At 38.0% G+C, this 20,641-nt stretch overlaps 1 protein-coding gene across 1 annotated transcript in view; it reads left to right on the top strand.

The window, feature by feature from the left end:
- Positions 1–448: 448 nt before the first annotated feature.
- Positions 449–20,641, top strand: part of C8A (complement C8 alpha chain) — a 62,991-nt gene continuing 42,798 nt past the window's right edge. The window contains exons 1-3 of the mRNA XM_007978590.3: positions 449–630; positions 13,072–13,165; positions 20,396–20,540. Coding sequence (XP_007976781.3) covers positions 554–630; positions 13,072–13,165; positions 20,396–20,540 — 316 coding nt within the window. The 5' untranslated portion in view covers positions 449–553. The remainder of the gene's footprint in view (positions 631–13,071; positions 13,166–20,395; positions 20,541–20,641) is intronic.

Here is a 20,641-nt window from a genome sequence, read left to right as displayed (position 1 = left end):
TATATTTCAGGATTTAGATGTTTGGCAATATATAGTAGAACTTTCATGTAACTGTTGGCATTTCCTACATTTTTCTGAGTGCTTTATGTCTGAGTTGATATGACAATATTAGCCTTGTTTCCGTCTTGTGAAATAGATTGATCTGACCTCAGAAGTTCCAACAGATACCGGAAAAGAGCGGGAATTCTAGAACTGCATCATGGTTTGGTTTTTGTCTCTGTTTGAAAATAAGATCTCTTTGCTAAGCTGTTGTTGGTTGAATATCTTCTTTTCCTTAACCACATGGATATTGTTTTTCAAAAGGTCTAAAGGGCAGTGGCCTTTGGTGTCTGGAACATTTTTAGAGTATTTAGGTAATCAATACTCTGGTTACTATTTAACCACATTTGAAAGAGAATCAATTGAATTCTGTGCAAATTTGTGTGTATCTGGGTGAGTTTCTAACATCAGATAGATCTTACAGGTCTCAGCCTGTAGACATCTTTTACTCCAATTTCCTGAATAGATAGTTTTATTCCTTCAAGGTAATATAGCGCGGTGGCTTCTGGCTGAGATGTTTGCTGTTGTTTTCTTCATCTTGTCTTTGATGACTTGTCAGCCTGGGGTAACTGCACAGGAGAAGGTGAACCAGTAAGTGGGCCATATGTCTCTGAAACTTGCACATAGGAATCGCCTGCTGGGGAACTAAGACACTTTTATGTTTGCAGCAGAGGCTGTGTTGGAATGGAAAATAACCTCTTTTCATGTTATTGCTACTCCCGTGGAGGAGGATGGGACAGTGAAAAGACCGTGCTAAATTGGCCTACGTGTAAATCACAGCTCTAATGCTTAGAAGCTGAGTAATTCAGGGTAAATCATTTAATCTGTTTGATCCTTAGTTTCCCTAGCTGTAAAATGAGAATAATAATACCTCTTCTATAAGAGTTAATGTAGATAAAATAAGATCCTGAATATAAAATGTACTCAGCTTATGGTAGACACTTAATAAATGATAGTTCTCCTGAGTGGTGCTGAACAGTTAACTTAACCCCAACTTTCTTATCTGTAAAAGAGCATCATAAGAGTACCTGTCTCATAGTTTTGGGGGAGGATAAAATTAGATAATGTGTTCAAAATCACTTTGGGGGAGGCAAAGGACTATAGAGATGCTGGGTCATTTGATTCTAAAACTGACTTTATCTTTTGCTATGGGATAATAGGGGGAGGTGATATAGTTTCATATATACATTGCATTTTACCCATTCTATTTTCCTGAGATTTCCAACCTAGCTTCATGAGTTTTTTTTTTTTTTTTTTTTTGTATCTTAATATGAAGTATTTTGTGGAGCCTAAGCAGTCCTTTATTTCATCTTTGGGATAGATTTAAAGCAATCCCTTTCTCCCAAACATTGAAGATGTTAAATAGAATTATTTAATTATAATTCTTGATAGATGATGCAATTTTGAATCATTAGTGCTTTTAAATACTAGAGCAAGTGAGAGTTCCTTTAAGTAACAGTTCAGAAGGGAGGAAAGCATTTTTAAAAGCAGTTAATCTGTAACTTGTATTTAAAGGAAATACAATTTTGAAATCAGAAAATTCATCTCTAATAATTAGAAGATAAAGCAAGAGAACTGTGGTAAAGGAAATCTCCGCCGAGATATTCTTAATTATAAAAGCTTATCATTGTAATCCTTTTTGAAAATGAACAAAGAGTCTTGATGTTTGATGAACTTATCAAACAAGACAGACCAGTGAAGAGGCAAATTTCAAGTCAAGGCAAAATAGAACCAATTAAATACTTTACAAAGTGCTGAAGAAGGAAATCATGAGGTCTTTGTATCTAATGCCAGTGTGTCTGACACTGACTTTGATAGTGAAGCTACATGGTGAAAAGATTTTATTAGGTCCAAATTCTGGCACTGGCATTTACTAGCTGTCTGATCTCAGGCAAGTTATTTAATTTTTCCAAGCTTCATTTTCCTTACCTGTAAAATGGGAGGAAAGTAAGAACAAAAATTAAATGCATGAAAGTACTTAGATCAATACCTATTACCTATTACCTAGTAAGTGTTCAGTGAAAGCCGTCACCAGTGCTTCATGTGATTGTTGTTGTTATTTTTTGGTATTTTCATTCCCTTGATGGTTGACAATAATCAGACAGAACAAATTTATAATATGCCAATTGGCATGGATCTTTCTGATCAGTCAGAGATTTTAAACTTTATTTTAAGTAATAGCACTCTTTTCCCCTGCAAAATAAAATTTCACATGAACTCTAACATTGAAAACAGATAATATATAGATTTTTTTTATAAGTCCATGTTTAACGTTTGCTCATTATAAAATCTTAATTAAAAGTATGTTATTTGAAAAAAGCATTTTAAAACAATGGTGATGGAAGGAAGTTATAATCTTCAGCCTCAAAATCAGTGGATCTCTATTACGTATTTTATACAAATAACACCTTTCAGTATGTATGTTACTTAGAAGTTTTTAATTTCAAGTTTCTAATTTGCCTAGAAGTTTTAATTGCAATTCTTTTAATCTATTGGGATTTGGTTTTTACTAAGAGTGTGGCCAACCTTAGTGAATATTCCATATGCTCAAAAAAGTGCATTATTCTGTTGTTCAGTGTAGTTCCAAGTCAATTAAGTCAAGCTGGTTGTTAATGTCACTCAAGTTTTCATCTTGTTCTATTGATTACTGAGAAAAGAATGTTGCAATCTCCAACAGTATTTGTGGATTTGCCTACTTACAGTTCTATCAGTTTTAGCTCCATGTATTTTAAAACTCTGTTATTAAATACGCACACACACACACATCTAGAATTATTCTGACTGCTTGATAATTTACCCCCTTATTATCATGAAAGGCTTCCATTATCCCTGGCAGTGGTCCTTGTTCCACAAACTTTTTCATTTATCATTAATACATATAGTTATCCTTGCTTTCTTATGATCTGTATGTACATGGCAAATCTTTTTCTATTATTTTATTTTAACTTATATGACTATATTTAAAAATATAATTCACATGAACATACATAGATGAGGCTTGCTTTAGCTAGTCTCACAATCTCTGTCTTTTAATTATAGTAATTAGACCACTTACATCAAATATAATTATTGATAAACTTGGGCTTGAGTTCGCCATTTTACTATTTGTTTTCTATTTGTCGCATGTCTTCTTTGTTTCTATTTTCTTCTTTTTTGGGCCATCTTTTAGATTTATATTTTTCTAATTCCAAGGTGATATGGTTTTGTGGGTTTATAGTTTTCACCAAATTTGAAAATTTTTGCAATGATTCATTCATGTATGTTTTCTGCCCCATGCATTCTCATCTCTCTTTCTGATAGTCCAATTACAGAGATGCTAGCCTGCTGGATAAAGTCCCTTGGGTCACTGATGCTCTTTCTTTTTTTTGTTGTTGGCGGTCTATATTCTGTTTCATTTTGGTTTCTATAACTATATATTTATTAATTTTTTGTTCCGCAATGTTTAATCTGCTGTTAAGCCTATCCAGTGAATTTTAAATTTCAGTTAATATAATTTTCAGTTTTAAATGTCTCATTTGGTATCTTTTAATATCTTCTACTACCGTTCTCATTAGCTTCTTAATTCTCCTCAAATAATAGAGCATATTTACAATAACTCTTTCAAAGTTCTTGTATGCTAATTCCATTATTTCTATTTTGTTGGTCTTTAGAATTAGGAAGGATTTAGTATCTAGCTTAATCCACTCATGTTACAGAGCAAGAAACTGAGCCCTAGAGAGAGAAGAGGAGTATTCAATAATAAGATAACTCTGATAGGCATTTACGAATACTGGCCAATTTAACCCTTATTACATTCTTCTAAGAGTGTTTTTTTTATTATCCATAAGTTGAAGGCCAACATTTTCAACCCAACTTTTCCATTGGTTAAAAGCAGAATTCCTTAGGGGAATTTTAAAAAAGTGAATGAGGACCCCAAACACAGAGGACAACTATCTAAGCATCTAAAGCTGTTTCTTTTTGTTAAGTGGGCCTATAGGCAGTTGACCCTAAAGAAGTTTCAATCATGATGTCCCTTTTTATTTTATTGCTTTTGTGGACATCAGAGTATATTTACCAAAGCATCTTGGGCCAAGGCCATGTGAATATTTTTAATAGTAGTCCAGACGACTGAAAATTGATGTATATTCACGAAACATGAATTTTTAATTAATAAAAACAACTGGAGTAGTGGATGTGACTCAAAAGTGAATCATGTAATATGGAGACTTTTATTCAGGGTAACTAATCTTTAGCAATACTTCAGGTGGCATTGGGTCTGGTCCATAAAGTATAATCAATCTGGGATTAAGTCCTGGCATCACCACGTAGTGGCTATGGAACTTGGGCCAGTTGCTTAAACTTCCTAGGCTTCATTTTTTTTTTTTTCATCTGTGAAATGGAGATAATACATATTTCATAGAGTTTTTGTCAGGACTTGAGTAAGTTTATGTAAAGTACTTATAACAGAACCTGGTACATGGTAAGCCTTTAGAAAATTATTTTTATTACCCTGTTTCTCTTTTGTCAGAAATCCTTCAGAACACATCTCGGAATGCTTAAAAAATGCATAGGCTTTGGAGTCTTTGTTGGTTTGAATTCTGGCCTTGCCACTTTCTACCTACAGAACCTTAAGCCAGTTATTTCAACTTCTTATGAATCGTTTTACTCATCTATAAAATGGAAATAGTACTTCCTACCCCCCACAGGGTTCTTGTGAAATTTTAATGAATAACTTAAGATTATATGAGAAAATATCTTCGAGGTACTGTGCTCAGCACTAGGGTAAAATGGTGAGCAATACAGTCATGATCTCAGTCTTCCAGAGTGTACAGTCTAGGAGTAGGAATAAAGTGTTAGAAGCTCTATGTATATGGCACTATGTTAGCATAGGACAGGCAGGCTAAGGAAAGCTATCTGGAGAGAATGAACTGAAGTGGAAAGGTTTGGCCAGATGAATGAGATATGATTAGCATTCTGTGGAGGAAATAGCGTTCTGCAAATACTGCAGGAGAGCCCCGTACCTGCTTGGAACTTAAAGTTCTATATGGAATTCTATGTGCATCTAGCACACAGTGGATACTTTTTTGGATTTATTTATTCATTCATTCAATAAATAAATATTACAGGTATGCTAGGTGTTAGGTAATAAACTGAACAGATAATGTTTCAACACTCATGGAATTTATAGTGTAGCGATGGACTCAATAAATATGTAACCAAAAATATTATCTTAAAAATTGTGGGCATGGTGGCTCACCTGTAATCCTAGAACTTTGGGAGGACGAGGTAGGCGGATCACTTGAGCTCAGGCGTTCGAGACCATCCTGACCAATACGGTGAAACCCGGTCTCTACTAAAAATACAAAAAATTAGCTGGGCAAGGTGGTACATGCCTGTAGTCTCAGCTACTCGAGAGACTGAGGCATGAGAATCGCTTGAAACTGGGAGCCGGAGGCTGCAGTGAGCCAAGATTGTGCCACTGCACTCTGATGTGAGCAACAGAGCAAGACTGAAGAAAAAAAAATTTTTTTTCTTTTACATTGTGATAAATACTGCGAAGGAAATAAATGGGGTCCTTTGTTAGAGGATATGAGAGCAATCTAAAGACAGGCTGATTGAGGGAATTTTTTGTGGAGGTGGCATTTAAACTGAGATGTGAAGGGCGGTAGGGAGAAGCCGGGTAAAGAGCAGGGTAAAGTGGAGGGATCACCTGTGCTAAGACTCTGTGATTGGAAGTGGCTTGTCATGTTTGAGGACTGAAGAATGAGAGCAGCATGAAAGCAGAGAAATGCCTTAAGAAGAAGTCAAAAAATTGGACTGAGACCAGATCCCAGAGGACCTTAGGCACCACAATGAGAAATTTGGATTTGAGTCTATGTGTAGTAAAACACACACACAAAAAACAAAAATCACTGAGAGTCTTATAAACGAAGGATATTATCTGATTTCTCATTTGAAAAAATTATCTTCATTGCTGTGCAGAGAATGGATTGGAGAAAGGTAAAATAGAAGAAGGTCTTGGCCCACAGGAAGGCATAACAAGGAACTGCTTAAAAGAGAAAATGAATAGTTTAGATGTGGAACCATTAAGTTTGCCATGTCTAAGAGGCATTTGATAGACATATCAAATGGAGAAGTTGGATAAACAAAACAGGATTACAGAGGACTAGTCTAAGTTGAAGGCCTAAATGTAGAAACATTTGCACAGATCGTGTATGAAGCCAAGGACATGGATCTTACCTTCTTAAGGGTGAGAAAAGCAGAAAGAGAAAAAGAAGAAAGACCAGACTGCACCTTGAAGAATTCCAGTTTTGGGAGGAGAACTGGCCAGAGGTAGGAAGAGAGTGAGGAGGAATTATGCTGAAGAAGTCCAAGAGATGAAATTTCTCATGAAGAAAAAAGTGGTTAACAGACTGTGCGTTAGTCAGTTTTGTGTTGTTATAAAGGAATACCTGAAGCTGTGTAGTTTATAAAGGAAAGAGGTCTATTTGGCTCATGGTTGTGCAAGCTGTACAAGAAGCATGGTGCCAGCATCTGCTTGGCTTCTGGTGAGAGCTTTTCCTTTTTTAATTGACATATACATGCTTATTTTGTTTTATTGAGCACCCGATATATGCCAGGCACTGTTCTGGGCCCTGGGGATATAAATGAGAAAGACAAAGTCCTTGCTCTCAGCTCTCATGAAGCTTCTGTTCTAGAAAAGTGTATGAAAATATTTTATATACTTTAAGTTCTATAAAGAAAATAGGAACATCCTGGTGAGGACTTTTGTGCTGCATCAAAACATGGCAGAGAAGGTAAAAAAGGAAGTGGGCACATTTGAAGGGGACAAAACAGGAGGAGGAACCTTGCTTTATAACAACTAATTTCCATGGGAACCAGCGAGAATGAGTCTGTCTAGCCAGGAGAACCCACTCACTACTGCAAGAGCAGCACTAAGCCTTTCCTGAGGGATCTGTCTCACGACCCAAATACCTCCCACCAGGCCCAACACTGCCACATCGGGAATCAAGTTTCAATATGAGTTTTGTTTCTTCCCCCCTACTTATTACACTCATGCAATCAACATGCGTGGGGACAAATAAACCATAGCAGAGGGCAAGTAAAACAAAACCAGACAACTTTCTACTGGACTTAGCAACATGGAGGTTGCTGAAGACTGAGCGCTTTCAAAGTTAAATCTAAAATACCTCTATTGTATGATGGAATCTCCATGTAACTGGATGGGATTGGCTCAAGATTATATGATTAGTGATAATCAGATTTTAATACAAGCTGAGCCAATTTATTAGGACAACCCCCTGGTAATCATCAGGGTTGGGCTTTCTGACCTTCTAGCCTAGGATTGGTAGCTAATTAATTATTTTCTTTTCTAAGTTGCTGAAGTGGCCACATTCTGGGTCAAGTATTTAACTTGCACGTTGCTTATTCAACTCTAGGTTTTAGACCCTTTGCCCAATAAGCTGCTCTATTTTAAAAGGCAGATGGGAAGCGTGTCACTTGTCCACAGTCCTATCCGAGTACATTCAATACATTTTTGATGAAGACGGAGAGGATTGATGAGCATGTGTGAGGTTGACAAGGTTAGAGTGACGCTAACATGTATGCCAGGCTTGTGCTTGAGATTTTACATACATGATCTCACCCCATATTCAAAATAGTCTTGCAAACAATTTTCCCTGTTTTATAGCTATAAGAAAATTGAAATTCAGTAAGTAGCGGAAATCAGATTCAAATGCATATTTGCTGAACTCTAAACCTCTTTCTTTTACATCAATGTTTCAACTGTGTTACATAGTCTTACAGATGATGCATAAAAAAAGAAATGGCCTGTGTTTCCTCACAAAATTTGGGAAATGCCAGGGTAAGCAAATTAAAATGCAGAAACTCTCTGAGCCTTTAATATGTTATTGGGCATTTTAAATCTCCAAGAATGATATGGTGTATGCAGCTCATCCAAATGTATTTGGCCATGGAACTTTTCTCCTCTTCCTCCCCGACCCCTGTGCATATATCAGGAACTGTACTCTGCAGGGTACTCTTTGAGAAATGCTGCAATAGCACCATATAGAATTGTGCTCATTCCACAGATTAAAAAACTTAAAGTCAATTAAAGCAGCTTGCTCATAGTAGCCCAGCAGGTGAGAGGCAAACTGAAGATGAGAAGCAAAGACTCCTAAGTCCCTGTGCTCCGTATTAAATGTCTTACTGATTGAGTAGACTTTTGCCAGCTGAGAGATGCCTTAAAAATATTTTCCAGTATTTATTAGGCCACAGAATTATGAATGACTCCTTAAGTAATTAAATAATTTATACAGTTCTTTTGGAAAGCCATTTGGCAATATGTGCCATAAGCTCTAAAATCCCTTCAATGCAGTCATCCCACTCTACAGGATATATCTTCAACAAATAACTTGAATACAGAAAAACTGGGGACTCAATAATCTAATTGTTTAATGTAAGGGGAGTGGAACGATGTGTATTACCATAAATAGTTTAGGTTTCTGCTCTATTATTAAGTGGAAGAATCAGTATATAAAATGTAATACTCTGTATGACCTTAATGTGTTATGAAAATAAACAGAAGAAAATATAACTAAATATTCATAATAGTAAAATTTGGGGCAATTCTTTTCATTTATAATCTTTCCCATGTTCTCTGTAATGAGAATGTATTACTTTTATAATGATCAAAAAATGAACTACATTGAAAAAATTATTGGAATAATAAAATGTTGGTCACATTGGTATTGGCTAAAAGGTTGGAGCTCTGTAACAACTTTAATGAATGGTCCTGGTGTACTTTCTGTACTCTGGCCTCCGTGATAGCATTAGCATGTATGCCTCCGTCTAGACATCATGTCACAAGGCTTTTGAAACTGTAGCAATACACCACTGCTCTGTCTAGGCTTTTGCTTCCATCCATTAGTACTGTTTCCCTCCGGTTTGATACATAATGCAGTCTCTATGGGCTTACAGTGACATTATCTTGACAATTCTGTAGTGAGATGCAGAAATAATGCTGGAGTCCTTTCCTGTTCCCAAACCTTCTCCCTATACCTTCTCTCTCTCCTTCTAATTATCCATGTTCCCACACTTCAAACTTTTATTATTAGAACAGTCTATTAGAAAAATGACGTGCGTAACAAACCCTGAGCCATTTGAATGTCGAGATACCAGGATCTAATTTAATTTAGATTATAAGAATCAGGTTCAAATAAATATCTCAACAATGTCACTGTCTATATCCCAGAAATTGGTTTTATTCTTTCTCTTCCCTCCCTATCTCAGTCCCTTCTCTCCCTCCTTCCCTCCCTTCCTTCCTTCTTTCCTTTTTTCCCTCCCTCTTTCCCTTCTTTCTTTTTTTCCTTTTGTAAATATTTACTGAGCACTTTCCGTGGGCCTGGCCCATAATAGGTGCTAGGAACTCTGTAGCAAATATAGAGAGTTTCTGCATTCATAGAGCCTAGAATCTGGTAGAGAAAAAATAAATTTTACAAATATTACAAGTTTGATAATTAAATATTGAGAAAATGTGCAGAGATTGACCAAATCATATGAAGGAGGTTTTCAACCAGTCTGGATATTAGGAAATATTTCCCTAAGGAATTGATGTTTATGATGAGAATGAAAGATACATAGGAATTAACCAAAGTAAAGAGTTAGATAATTGGATTCATTCAGGGTTGGGATTTACAGTTAGGTGTGATTGAGGGAACAGTGGGGTCTAGGTGTTTAGAATATAGGTAAGATTTTAAAGTGATGAATCATGGAATCAAAACTAGTTATAAAGGTAAATAAAGATAAGAGGGGTTCTTATTGAAAGGGAGGATGCTTACATGTCGAGATAATGGAGATCCCAATGAGGTTCAAGAAAAAGTGCAGTGGGAATCTCCTTAAGCATATAAGATAGAATGACAAGAGACTGTGGAGCCCCCAAGTAACTATTCACAGGTGATTCCTAAATGAATGACTTGGAGGAGAAGTTGTTTTAGAGAGTGAGAAGGTTCAGAAGAGAAGATTATTACAGATAAGGAAGAGGAGCAACCGAGCAACCAGAGAGTTGGATGACTCATTTGTAGGGATGATGAGTCTCCCAGCATGAGGACAGGAATTGATGTAGGGGGAAGATTGTGAGCTGGGCAAAGACGTTTTCTTTGAAGGGATGGGAGGGCTTCTGCCTGCTAGCACTGTTTTACAGATTAGAGCTTCTCAAAGTGTGTTCTGCAGACCCCAGGAAGTCCCCAATATCTTCTCAGGGGACCTGTAAGTTCGAAACAGTTCTCATAATAATGGTAAGACATTATTTTACCCTTTTACTGTGTTTACAGTTGCACCAATGGTACAGAGGCACCAATGGATAGAACTGCTAGGGCCTTGGTCAAAATCAAGGCAGTGGCACTAAACTCACAGGAAAGAACACACAAACAAACAAACAAAACTCCTAAGTTTTAAGTTTTACTTAAGAAAGTCCTTCTAGAAGCAGTAAGAATTGTTAATTTAATTAAACCTCAATCCTTGAATAGGTGTGACTTAAGTATTCTATGTAACAAAATGGGAAGAATGCATAGAGAAATCACTGAGTATGCACTGCGTATGATGATTGTCTTGAGGAAAAGCAATTATTTGAGCTGTAAGTTAAGGTAGCCACTTGTCTTACTACTTGGATTACTGTAACAAATTACCACTGACTGGATGTTTAAGCAGCAAGCATTTATTCTTCACAGTTCTGGAGATTGGGAAGCCCAAGATCAAGGCGCTGGCAGATTCAGTGTCTGGTGAGGGCCTACTTCTTTGGTTAACGGGTGATCATCTTCTTCTAGCTGTGTCCTCACATGGTGGAAGAGATGTGGGAGGTCCCTGTGATCTCTTTAATGAGGGCACTAATTCCATTCGAAAGGGCTTCACCCTCATGACATGACCTAGTCACCTCCCAAAAGCTCCACCTCCTAACACCATCGGATTGGGGATTGGGTTTCAACATATAAATTTTTGGGGGACATAAACACCAGTCAATGAGACCACTTTTTTCCTGGAATACCATTTTTTCTTGATGAAAAAACTGCCAAACTATGGTTATCTGGGCTTAGATATTTGCCATGCATTGTATAAAAAAATGCAGAGACCCTATCATTTCAAGGAAAACAAATAACATTACTTGTTACTAATAATAAGATTGGAGCTTCTATGAGAAAATTAAAATTTTGGAAACATATCCACTACCATGAACTTGACGAGATCACTGGTGATATTAACAAATTTAATGTTTAGATATTATACAGTGAAATGTATTAATATTTGTAAGGCACATACTCAGTGAGCCATTATTTTCCAAATTTCGAATGCCTGATGTTATAAAAATTGTATGTGGGCACAAGATCCATTCAAAGTGTAGAGACCAATGGATTTTAATGTGACAGAGAACAAAAAATTCACTGATATGCTTTCAGGTTCCACATGCCACTAACATGTAAGAAATTGCCTCTTGTCAAGTTTTCATTTAATACCAAAAGAGAGCATCCACAGTTATTGGAAAAGGCTGTTAAAACACTCCTCCCCTTTTCAACTACATAACCATGTGAGGCTGAGTTTTCTTCATAGATTTCAACCAAATCAATATATAGCAACAGATTGGATGAAAAAGCAGAAATAAGATTCTAGCTACTTTCTTCTAAACCAGACATTAAAGGGATTTGAAAAAACGTACATTTATGGTAACATGTAATAGGTTTGTTATTGTAATTTTAAATAAGTTAATGAACAAGTATTTTTTAAATTTCTCAGTTTTGATTTTGAATTCTGTGAATATTGGTAGATCTAGCCCACTTACCAGCTCTTTGAGGTCTTTAGTAATTTGCAGAAATGTAAAGGTATCCTGAGACCAAAAGTTGGAGAACCACAGTTAAAGATAGACAAAATTTTCTGAACTATTCCATGGCTCCTTGTGCGGAGTTTCAACTTAGGTGTCATTATTCATCAAATTCATTACATAATTAGCATGAGATTTGAAACACTTTCTATTCCTACACGAGGGTTATAATCATGCCATTCTTCACAGCAGTGGCTGCCTGGCTCTCAGAGGCTGTGGTAATTCTAGTGTTAACAGACGATGTTCCCACTTTCCCCATGGGCCAACTTGGCCTTGAAGTTGTAGCAGTGGTGCTATGGGAAGAGGCTAATGTGGAAGCCAGGCAAGCTTGTCGCTTGTCCCCCTTTCCCTGAGTAGGCTTTTTAATTGGTGAGGGGGAAGCATGGGGTAAGAGAAGGATCGTGGGCTTGGAGATACACTCTCTCACGTCTGTTGGCTGATTCATAAAATGAGGCAGTAGCATGATGAGGAGCAGGTAACGGGCTTTGCCATCAAACCAACCAGTTCCATTTTTGCCTCTGTCGTTCCTGGGCTATGACTTCAGGGCTATTTAGCTTTTAGGAATCCCAGCTTTCTTACACTGTACATAAAATAGATCTAATAATATTTATCTCCAAGGATTGTTATAGGGATTAAATGAGATAATCCACATAATATCCCAGCATGTAATAATGAAAGTCATCTTGTAGTAAACCTTTCATAAGCATTTCAATACACTTTCAATAACCCTTTTAGGTAATGTTATTTTTAGCGTAGTTTTACAGTTGGGAAAGCTGTAGTTGAGAGATATTAAGTAATTTACTCAAGTTTTCAAAGTCAGCAAGTGGTGGTTAAGATTCAAACCCAATCCTCTTACCCCAGACTCCACATTCTTAACCACTGAGCTTTCTGCTACTTTGGCTCTTCAAAAATTGTTAGCCCTCTTTAATATTCTTCTCTCTAAAATTATAATAATTTGATGCATGGGGGGCTGATATGGTATTAAAGGGATAATTTATATAAACCCTCTAGCACCATACACTCTCTCATTTCTGTTGGCATTTCTACATAAAGTAGGAGTACAATAAATGTTCATTCCTCATTTCTTTCAAACCATGTTTTACTGGAAGGAAAATGTGCACAGCTTTCTCATTTGCTTAAATTTTGCATCTCAGAATTGATGCAGGGATCTTTCCTTTCTTTAGGAGAGTAAGACGGGCAGCCACACCCGCAGCAGTTACCTGCCAGCTGAGCAACTGGTCAGAGTGGACGGATTGCTTTCCATGCCAGGACAAAAGGGTAAGACACTTATAATCGGTTTTGGGGCATTTCATATTTGATGTGTGTATTAGGCATTCAAAAGGAGATTAAGCAGATCACTATGTCTAGGGGCCTGGGGAGAAACTGGGTCTAGAAATTGTTGTTTGAAAGCCATTGTACATGGACGGTGAAATTTGTTTCTGCGTCTCCCGATTTTGTTTGTAGGGTAGTGTTGAGTGAGGCTGCAAAAGATGTGTGTTGTGGCTCATAGGTAGAAAAGTCGCTATCTGTACATAGGCATGTTTATTTCTGTCTGAGTCGTGGCACATCTCTTGCCCACTAATGAGAGTCTTCTGGAGAAACTAATTGCTTAGAAACAAAATACCAAACTGCCCATGAGGAGATGAGATAATCCAGGGGATGTCCCAGGTGTGTTCTTGAGAATTCCATTTTCATCTATGGAAAAGACCAACACACCCAATGAACAGAGGTGTGTCTACTTTGCCCATCTAAATGGTTTTGAATAGTTCAAAATGATCCCTAGTACCATTGACATATGAAGGGAAGAGGGATGTTGGGAGCCCTCCACTCAGGCAGAGGGGAGCATTAAAATTCTGACTTTGTTCAGAATCCCTGGCTCACAGTGATAATAAAACGTAGTCAGCAGGGTGTGGTGGCTCACATCTATAATCCCAGCACTTTGGGAGGCTGAGGCAGGAGGATTACTTGAGCCCAGGAGTTCAAGACCAGCCTCGGCAACAGAGCAAGACTTGCTCTCTACAAAAAATACACACACACACAAAATTAGCTGGGCATAGTGGTGCACACCCAGAGTCCCAGCTACTCAGGAGGCTGAGACAGGAGGATCACTTGAGCCCAGGTGTTCGAGGCTGCCGTGAGCTTGGATTGTGCCACTGCACTCCAGCTTAGGTGACAGAGCCAGACCCTGCCTCGTAAATAAATAAATACATAATAAAACACAGTGTAACTTCTAGTCTGTTTTATTGTTGTTTTAAAATTCCCTTCAGACACACATGCCTGTATTAGATGCTCCCTTCCCCACTCGGCATACCACTCACTGCCTGAACCTTGTCTATTAGCACACTACTGCCAAGTTTCAGTGTTAAGATTCAGTTCTGCAGTTTAGATCTGGCTTGGCCTCTTATCTGCATTGTTACTTTGGGAATATTTTTAATCATCTCTGTGCTCAGTTTCCTTATGTATAAATTGGAGTAGTAGGAGTACCTACTTTCTAGAATTGTTATGAGCAATGCATGAGTAATGCACACAGAACCCTTCTCATGCATCTGGCTCAGAATACATGTTTAAGGAATTCCAGATGGTTTCCTTCTTTTATTTTTTCATTTTTATTTCAGTAGCTTTTGGGGAACGTGGGTTTTGGTTACATGGTTAAGTTCTTTCATGGTGATTTCTGAGATTTTGGTGCACCCGTCACCCGAGCAGTATACACTGTACCCAGTGTGTGGTCTTTTATCCCTCACCCTCCCCACCTTTTCCCCCAAGTCCCCAAAGTCCATTATATTATTCCTGTGCCTTTGCATCCTCGTAGCTTAGCTCCCACTTGTAAGTGAGAAGATATCATATTTGGTTTTCAATTCCTGAGTTACTTCACTTACAATAATGGCCTCCAAGTCCATCCAAGTTGCTGCAAAGGCCATTCATTTCATTCCATTTTATGGTTGACTAGTATTCCATGGTGTATATGTACCACATTTTCTTTATCCACTCATTGGTTAATGGGCATTTAGGTTGTTTCCATATTTTCCAATTGTGAATTGTGCTACTATAAACATGCATCGCAGTCTCTTTTGTATATGACTTTTTTTTCCCCTTTAGGTAGATACCCAGTAGTGAGACTGCTAGATTGAAAGGTAGTTCTACTTTTAGTTCTTTAGGAAATCTCCACAATGTTTTCCATAATGGTTGTACTAGTTGACATTGCCACCAGCAGTGTAAAAGAGTTCACTTTTCACCACATCCATGTCAACATCTATTATTTTTTGATTTTTTAATTATGGCCATTCTTTCAGGAGTAGGGTAATATCTCATTAGAGTTTTAATTTGTGGAGTGCCAGCTGTTTTTCTAATAATGATCTCTGCCTTCCTCTTCATCCCCAGTCCCACTGCCCTGAATTAATCCCTGCTGTTTCCTCACCTGAGATCTTGCAAAGTTTGCAAATGGTCATCCTGCCTCCAGACCACCATTCAGACAGAGAGGTGCTCTGTGAATGTTTCTGATGAGTTATTCAAAATTGCATAGCAGTAAGTGGTGGAACACACACAATTTTGACCTAGTTCATTCAATATCAAAGTCTGAAATTTGTTATTCTACCTCACTCATCTCTGAGAAGTGCTGAAGAATTTTAGACTGTTCCTGCTTAAACGTGTTTGATCCCTACATGCTCATTTTGCTCTGACATCCTGTATTAGTTTTTGAGTCTACTGGAACAAATTCCGACAAACTTGGTGGCTTAAAACAACAGAAATGTATTCTCTTACAGTTCTGAAAGCCAGAAGTCTGAAATCAAGGTATCAGCAGAGCCATGCTCCCTCTTAAAAGTGCTAGAAGGGACTCTGTTATTAGGTTGGTGCAAAAGTAATTGCAGTTTTGGCAGTAAGTAACAGCAAAAACCACAATTACTTTTGTAGCAACCTAATATTTGCCTCTTCCAGCTTCTGGTGGCATTGACAATCCTTACCTTGTGGCCGAATCACTGCGATCTCTGCCTCCCTGGTCACGTTGTTGCCTCATCTGTGAGTCTTCTCCTCTGTGTATCTGCCTGTAATCTCTCTCTGCCTTCTTACAAAGACACTGTGATGACACTTAATGCTATCCAGACAATCCAGGGTAATATCCTCATCTCAAAAACTTTAATGATGTCTGCAATGGCCAGCTTTCCGAATAAAGTAAAATTTACAGGTTCTATAAATTAGGACTCGATATCTTTGTGTGGCCATTATTCAGCCTGTTATACATCCTAAATTAAATTTTTCTTATTTGTTTCAGTTTAGACAGCAGGTAGCACAAGACAATGATTTGCAGTTTAAATCAGAATAGAATTATTTACTTAGCGACTCAAAAACACATGTGTTTTTAAAGTAATCCTTAAAATAATTAATTCTGTTAATTAAGTGAAAGACCACCTTAGTTTTTTTTATTCGTGTGTTCCTTCTTCTCAAAATCATCCAAACAAAGATGTACATTTCTGGAAGGAAATATTATCTACCAGTTAGAAAAGAAAATTGTGTCTTAATGATCCCAACCACAGGCAATAGCATGGAGAAATCCCTAAGGGAATATTGGCACCAACCTTCCTGCCCCGTAAATATCTTCATTATTTGATAGCAACCTAGAAAATAGGGAATCAGTGGGAATGAACCTTATGGCTTACACCATCATTCCCAGTATAGATACTATAGGAAGGATGACAGTGGCAATAGTCACCATTTATTAAATAATTTCTATGTACCAGACAATTGTGCAAATGCCTTAAATAAATTATCTTGTTTGACTTTCACAGCCAACTGTAAATGACAGACATCATCATCCACTTTGTTTGGGTCACCCATTAAGAACATGACAGAGCCTTGATTTAAAACTTGGTCAGTCTGACTCCAAAAAGCTTCTGCAGCTGACCCCTCCACACTACTGCCTCCCGCTGAACCATCCTGGAGCGTAATGAGTGACATAGTGGTCACTTCAATTCCTTTTGAAGTAGCCCAACAGCTGGATACAAGAATGGTGATGACATTGATAACTACTTTTACTGAGTGTATATCAGAAACCAGGCAAAGTGATGATTTCTTTGCATGTACTATTATGAATCTTTGCAATGTTCTCAGATATATTTCATTTAAAAATGAGAAAACAGGATCAGAGATGTTAAGTAGTTGACCCAGTGATGCATATACAGTAGGTGGCAGAGCTGGAATTCTAACTCAGCTCAAAATGGGATTGCCATAGTATACTTAACTTCATAAACTTGTGAAGATTAAATAACATAAGGAATGTAAAGTGTTTGGCCAATAGTAGGCGCTCAATACATGGTAGCCACCATCACCATTATCAAATTGGTAGCTACAGGTTTTAAAAATCTAATATAATTTTTAGAGTAATAGAGAAAATTGGCTGCTAATTCAAAGAAGGAGTACTCAAAGGCAAGTACCTACTGTGTCTGATTTCAAATAACATTGTGTATTATTTGTTTGGAGAAGCTCAAGCCCTTACTAAAGCATATTAAATCTGTTCCTATAAGTCACCATGAAAGCACTGCAGAACAGTGACATGTACCAGATCCCTGTTGCTCATTTAACTGTGAACTCCTCACCCTATAACATGTACAACAGATATGCTAAGGTATCCTTGCACCAGTTTTCAGGCTCAGATTTACTCTTTTGTCAAAGAAGCAAAAATGGAGTTTAGAATGACCTAACTGCAATATTCCAAGCAGCAATATTTTCTTTCTTTGGACCTTGGATAAATACCTTTACAATTCACTCCCAACCTCATTCTCAATGAAGTGGAATTATAAGCACAACATATTCATAATAAAAAGCTGTAATCAAAATAGATGTCACGTAATGGCAAATAGTCATCTGAGTTGGACAGCAGTATTCCATGCATAATGTCCCTGTTAGATATTCCATTCTCCTTATGACATTGACTGGATATCTACTCAGTGCTGGCCATGTTAAAAAGTCTGAGATGCTTTCCTTCAAATAACGTGTAACATTAGTTGATGATAAAAGAAAAACACAGAAAATATATTTAAGATAATATATCTTAAGTTTCAAGCAGAAAATGGAGACAATAAGATCTATACGAGTTCACAAGAAAGTCAAACCTTTGGGGTTTGAATTGTGGGAAAGAGGCTGAACAGTTCTAAAAGACCTCATGGTGGAAAACAGGCTTTAAGCTGTATTTTAAACGAAGGAAAGATTTGAAAGTGAGATGAGAAGTCATCCTAAGAAGAAAAACCATGAACAAGAGTCTATAGCCAGAAATAAACACAGTATGTTTAGGAACAATGAACAAGACATATTTGGCTGAAGTCATAGTGTCATGTAAGGAAATTATAGAAATGTATTTAACGTGGATAGCAGTTACACTTCAAAGAATGTGAATGACTAAACACTTCGGAACAGAGGAAGTAACAGATAAACCCGTGTTCTTGGAAAGCATGTCTAGAAATAAACTGACATAAAGAGAGGAAAAAAAGAAAGAAAGAAAGAAAATTGGCTCTACGTTTCCATGCTGATCACTCCTTTATTTGCTGTGCTGAGGGGCAAGAGTATGGGTGGAAAATTAAAATATACTGATATTCTCCAACTGGTCATTAATTACAGTCTCTTCCCACAGAGTTTACAAATCTGTTACTGCTGTTATTAACTGAAAGGCAGGACAGGCCTATGGACAGGTTTGATCTTCACCTCTCCTTGCTAACTTTGCCACTTTGCTAATGAGCAGCTAAGGAGACAGAGGTGGGCAAGAAGAGAGGCGAGCTGCACTGCTCCACAAATCACCCGTGGAATCACCTGGAAAGACTGCATTGATTACAATAACAATGTGAAAACCACCTCTGCTTATTGAGCACCGATAATATACCAGAAACAGGGCTGGGGGCTTCTTCACACATTCTCTTACTCAGAGATCACACAGTCCTTTCAAGGGAAAGTGCCATTACACCCATTTCACACAGTGGAAGACAGAAGCTCAGAAAAGGGAAGTGGCTTGCTCATGGGCAGTTGGTCAGAAAATCTGGGACCTGAACCCAAGTCCATCTAATCCTCATGTCCATGCTCTGTCAACTTCAGGACACAGGTGAAAGGTTATTAGTCATTATAATTAGGTAAGTCATTTAGCTCACCCACCTCATTGCACAGATTTAGAAACTGAGCAACAAAGTACCAGACACTGATACCTCACACAGCAAGTAAGAAATTGATTGAGGTAGGAAACCCACTTCTTTTGCTGCTCAAATCATTGCTTTCTTATCTACACACTAACATTCTTAAAGGAAGGGGCCTGTGGGCTGAGCCAGGGAGAGAGGCAGCAGGAAATACAGGGCTGCACATTTCCTTTTCAGCCACTGTATGGTTGCTATCCGTGCTGCATGTTTTGTATTATTACACATTTTATGTCCTCAACTAGACTCTAAGCTTCTTGAAGGCAGGAATAGAACCTCATGTTTCTCTGAATATCCTAGTGTTCAGCTTCCTCCTTCTACACTAGTGCCTGACACTACACTATACAGAAAACATGATTATGAAACTCTAAAGTCCCAAGATTGGTGTGCATTTTAATTCTTCCTTCTGTCAAGTGTCTATTTATCTGCAGTCAAAGGTGGACCCAGGGACTCAGATGATGTCTTCAGAGCTCTCTTTGTCTCTCTATCTCTTAGATGGGTACTTTCTGCATAATAGGCAAGGCATCTACAATTGTTTCCAACAATTCCAGGAAAAAGAAGCTGTCTCTTTGTAAAAGAAAATCCCCAGAGAGAACTTGATTGGATGGGATTGAGTTATGTGCCAATCCCTGAAGCAATGATTACAACTAGGCAGATGTGATGATTTGATGGACCAGGCCTGGTTCATACCCACACATCCCTGTGACTGAGGAGGTGAGGTCATTCCCACCTGAACCATAGGAGATATATCCCAAAGAAAGAGGGGAATTCCAAGACCAGAAGAAATGTTGCAAATAAAAAGCAACAGATGTCTTCTAAACGTGCCTCTTGAGTACCTGACCCTAGATCAAGTGCCAAGCGTACGAAGCCAAATAAGACATGGTCCTCTCTTCCCCACTGCCAATATGCAAATTGCTCATAGTCTGGTGGGAGAGATGGAGAACTACTTGGATACTCAATTGCAACTTCATATGCCAAGTGCTAGTAGAGAGGGACTGAGCAACCTGCAGAATGTTACTGAAAGATGAATAGGAATTTAACTTCTTCAAGAAGAGGGAACAAAGGTTCTCCCTAGTAAGTAGGAAGACCCTAGAAATATCTTGTCCAAGCCTTTCATTTGATGCTTGGAGGCCCTATTCAACATTCCAGTGGGTGATTGTGCCACTTCTGGTGGCACACCCCTGTTTATGCACACTCATCCCTCAAAAGACAGCTTTGCAGGAGGCTCTCAATCATTAGGTAATTATTTCTTATGTTGAGCTGAGACCTGGCTGCACAAATCTTGGTTGATTGATTGATTGATTAATTGACAAGAATGTTTCTGGTTCAAAATCTGATTTAGTACCGATACCGGAGCCTCTTGCAGCCAAACAAGTTTGGGGGAACCATCTGCAGTGGTGATGTCTGGGATCAAGCCAGCTGCTCCAGTTCTACACCTTGTATAAGGCAAGCACGGTGTGGACAGGATTTCCAGTGTAAGGAGACAGGTGAGTAGCATTCCAGCAGGATAACAGCTGTACCTGTCAAAAGTGACATGTGAAACACTTCCCCAGGGGGCTTATTAAAATGCATACTCCTGAGCCCTTCC

The sequence above is a fragment of the Chlorocebus sabaeus genome, chromosome 20 (assembly GCF_047675955.1).
Source record: "Chlorocebus sabaeus isolate Y175 chromosome 20, mChlSab1.0.hap1, whole genome shotgun sequence".
NCBI lineage: Eukaryota > Metazoa > Chordata > Mammalia > Primates > Cercopithecidae > Chlorocebus > Chlorocebus sabaeus.
Note: the sequence above shows the minus strand (reverse complement) of the source record. Positions and strands in the feature narration are given on the sequence as shown.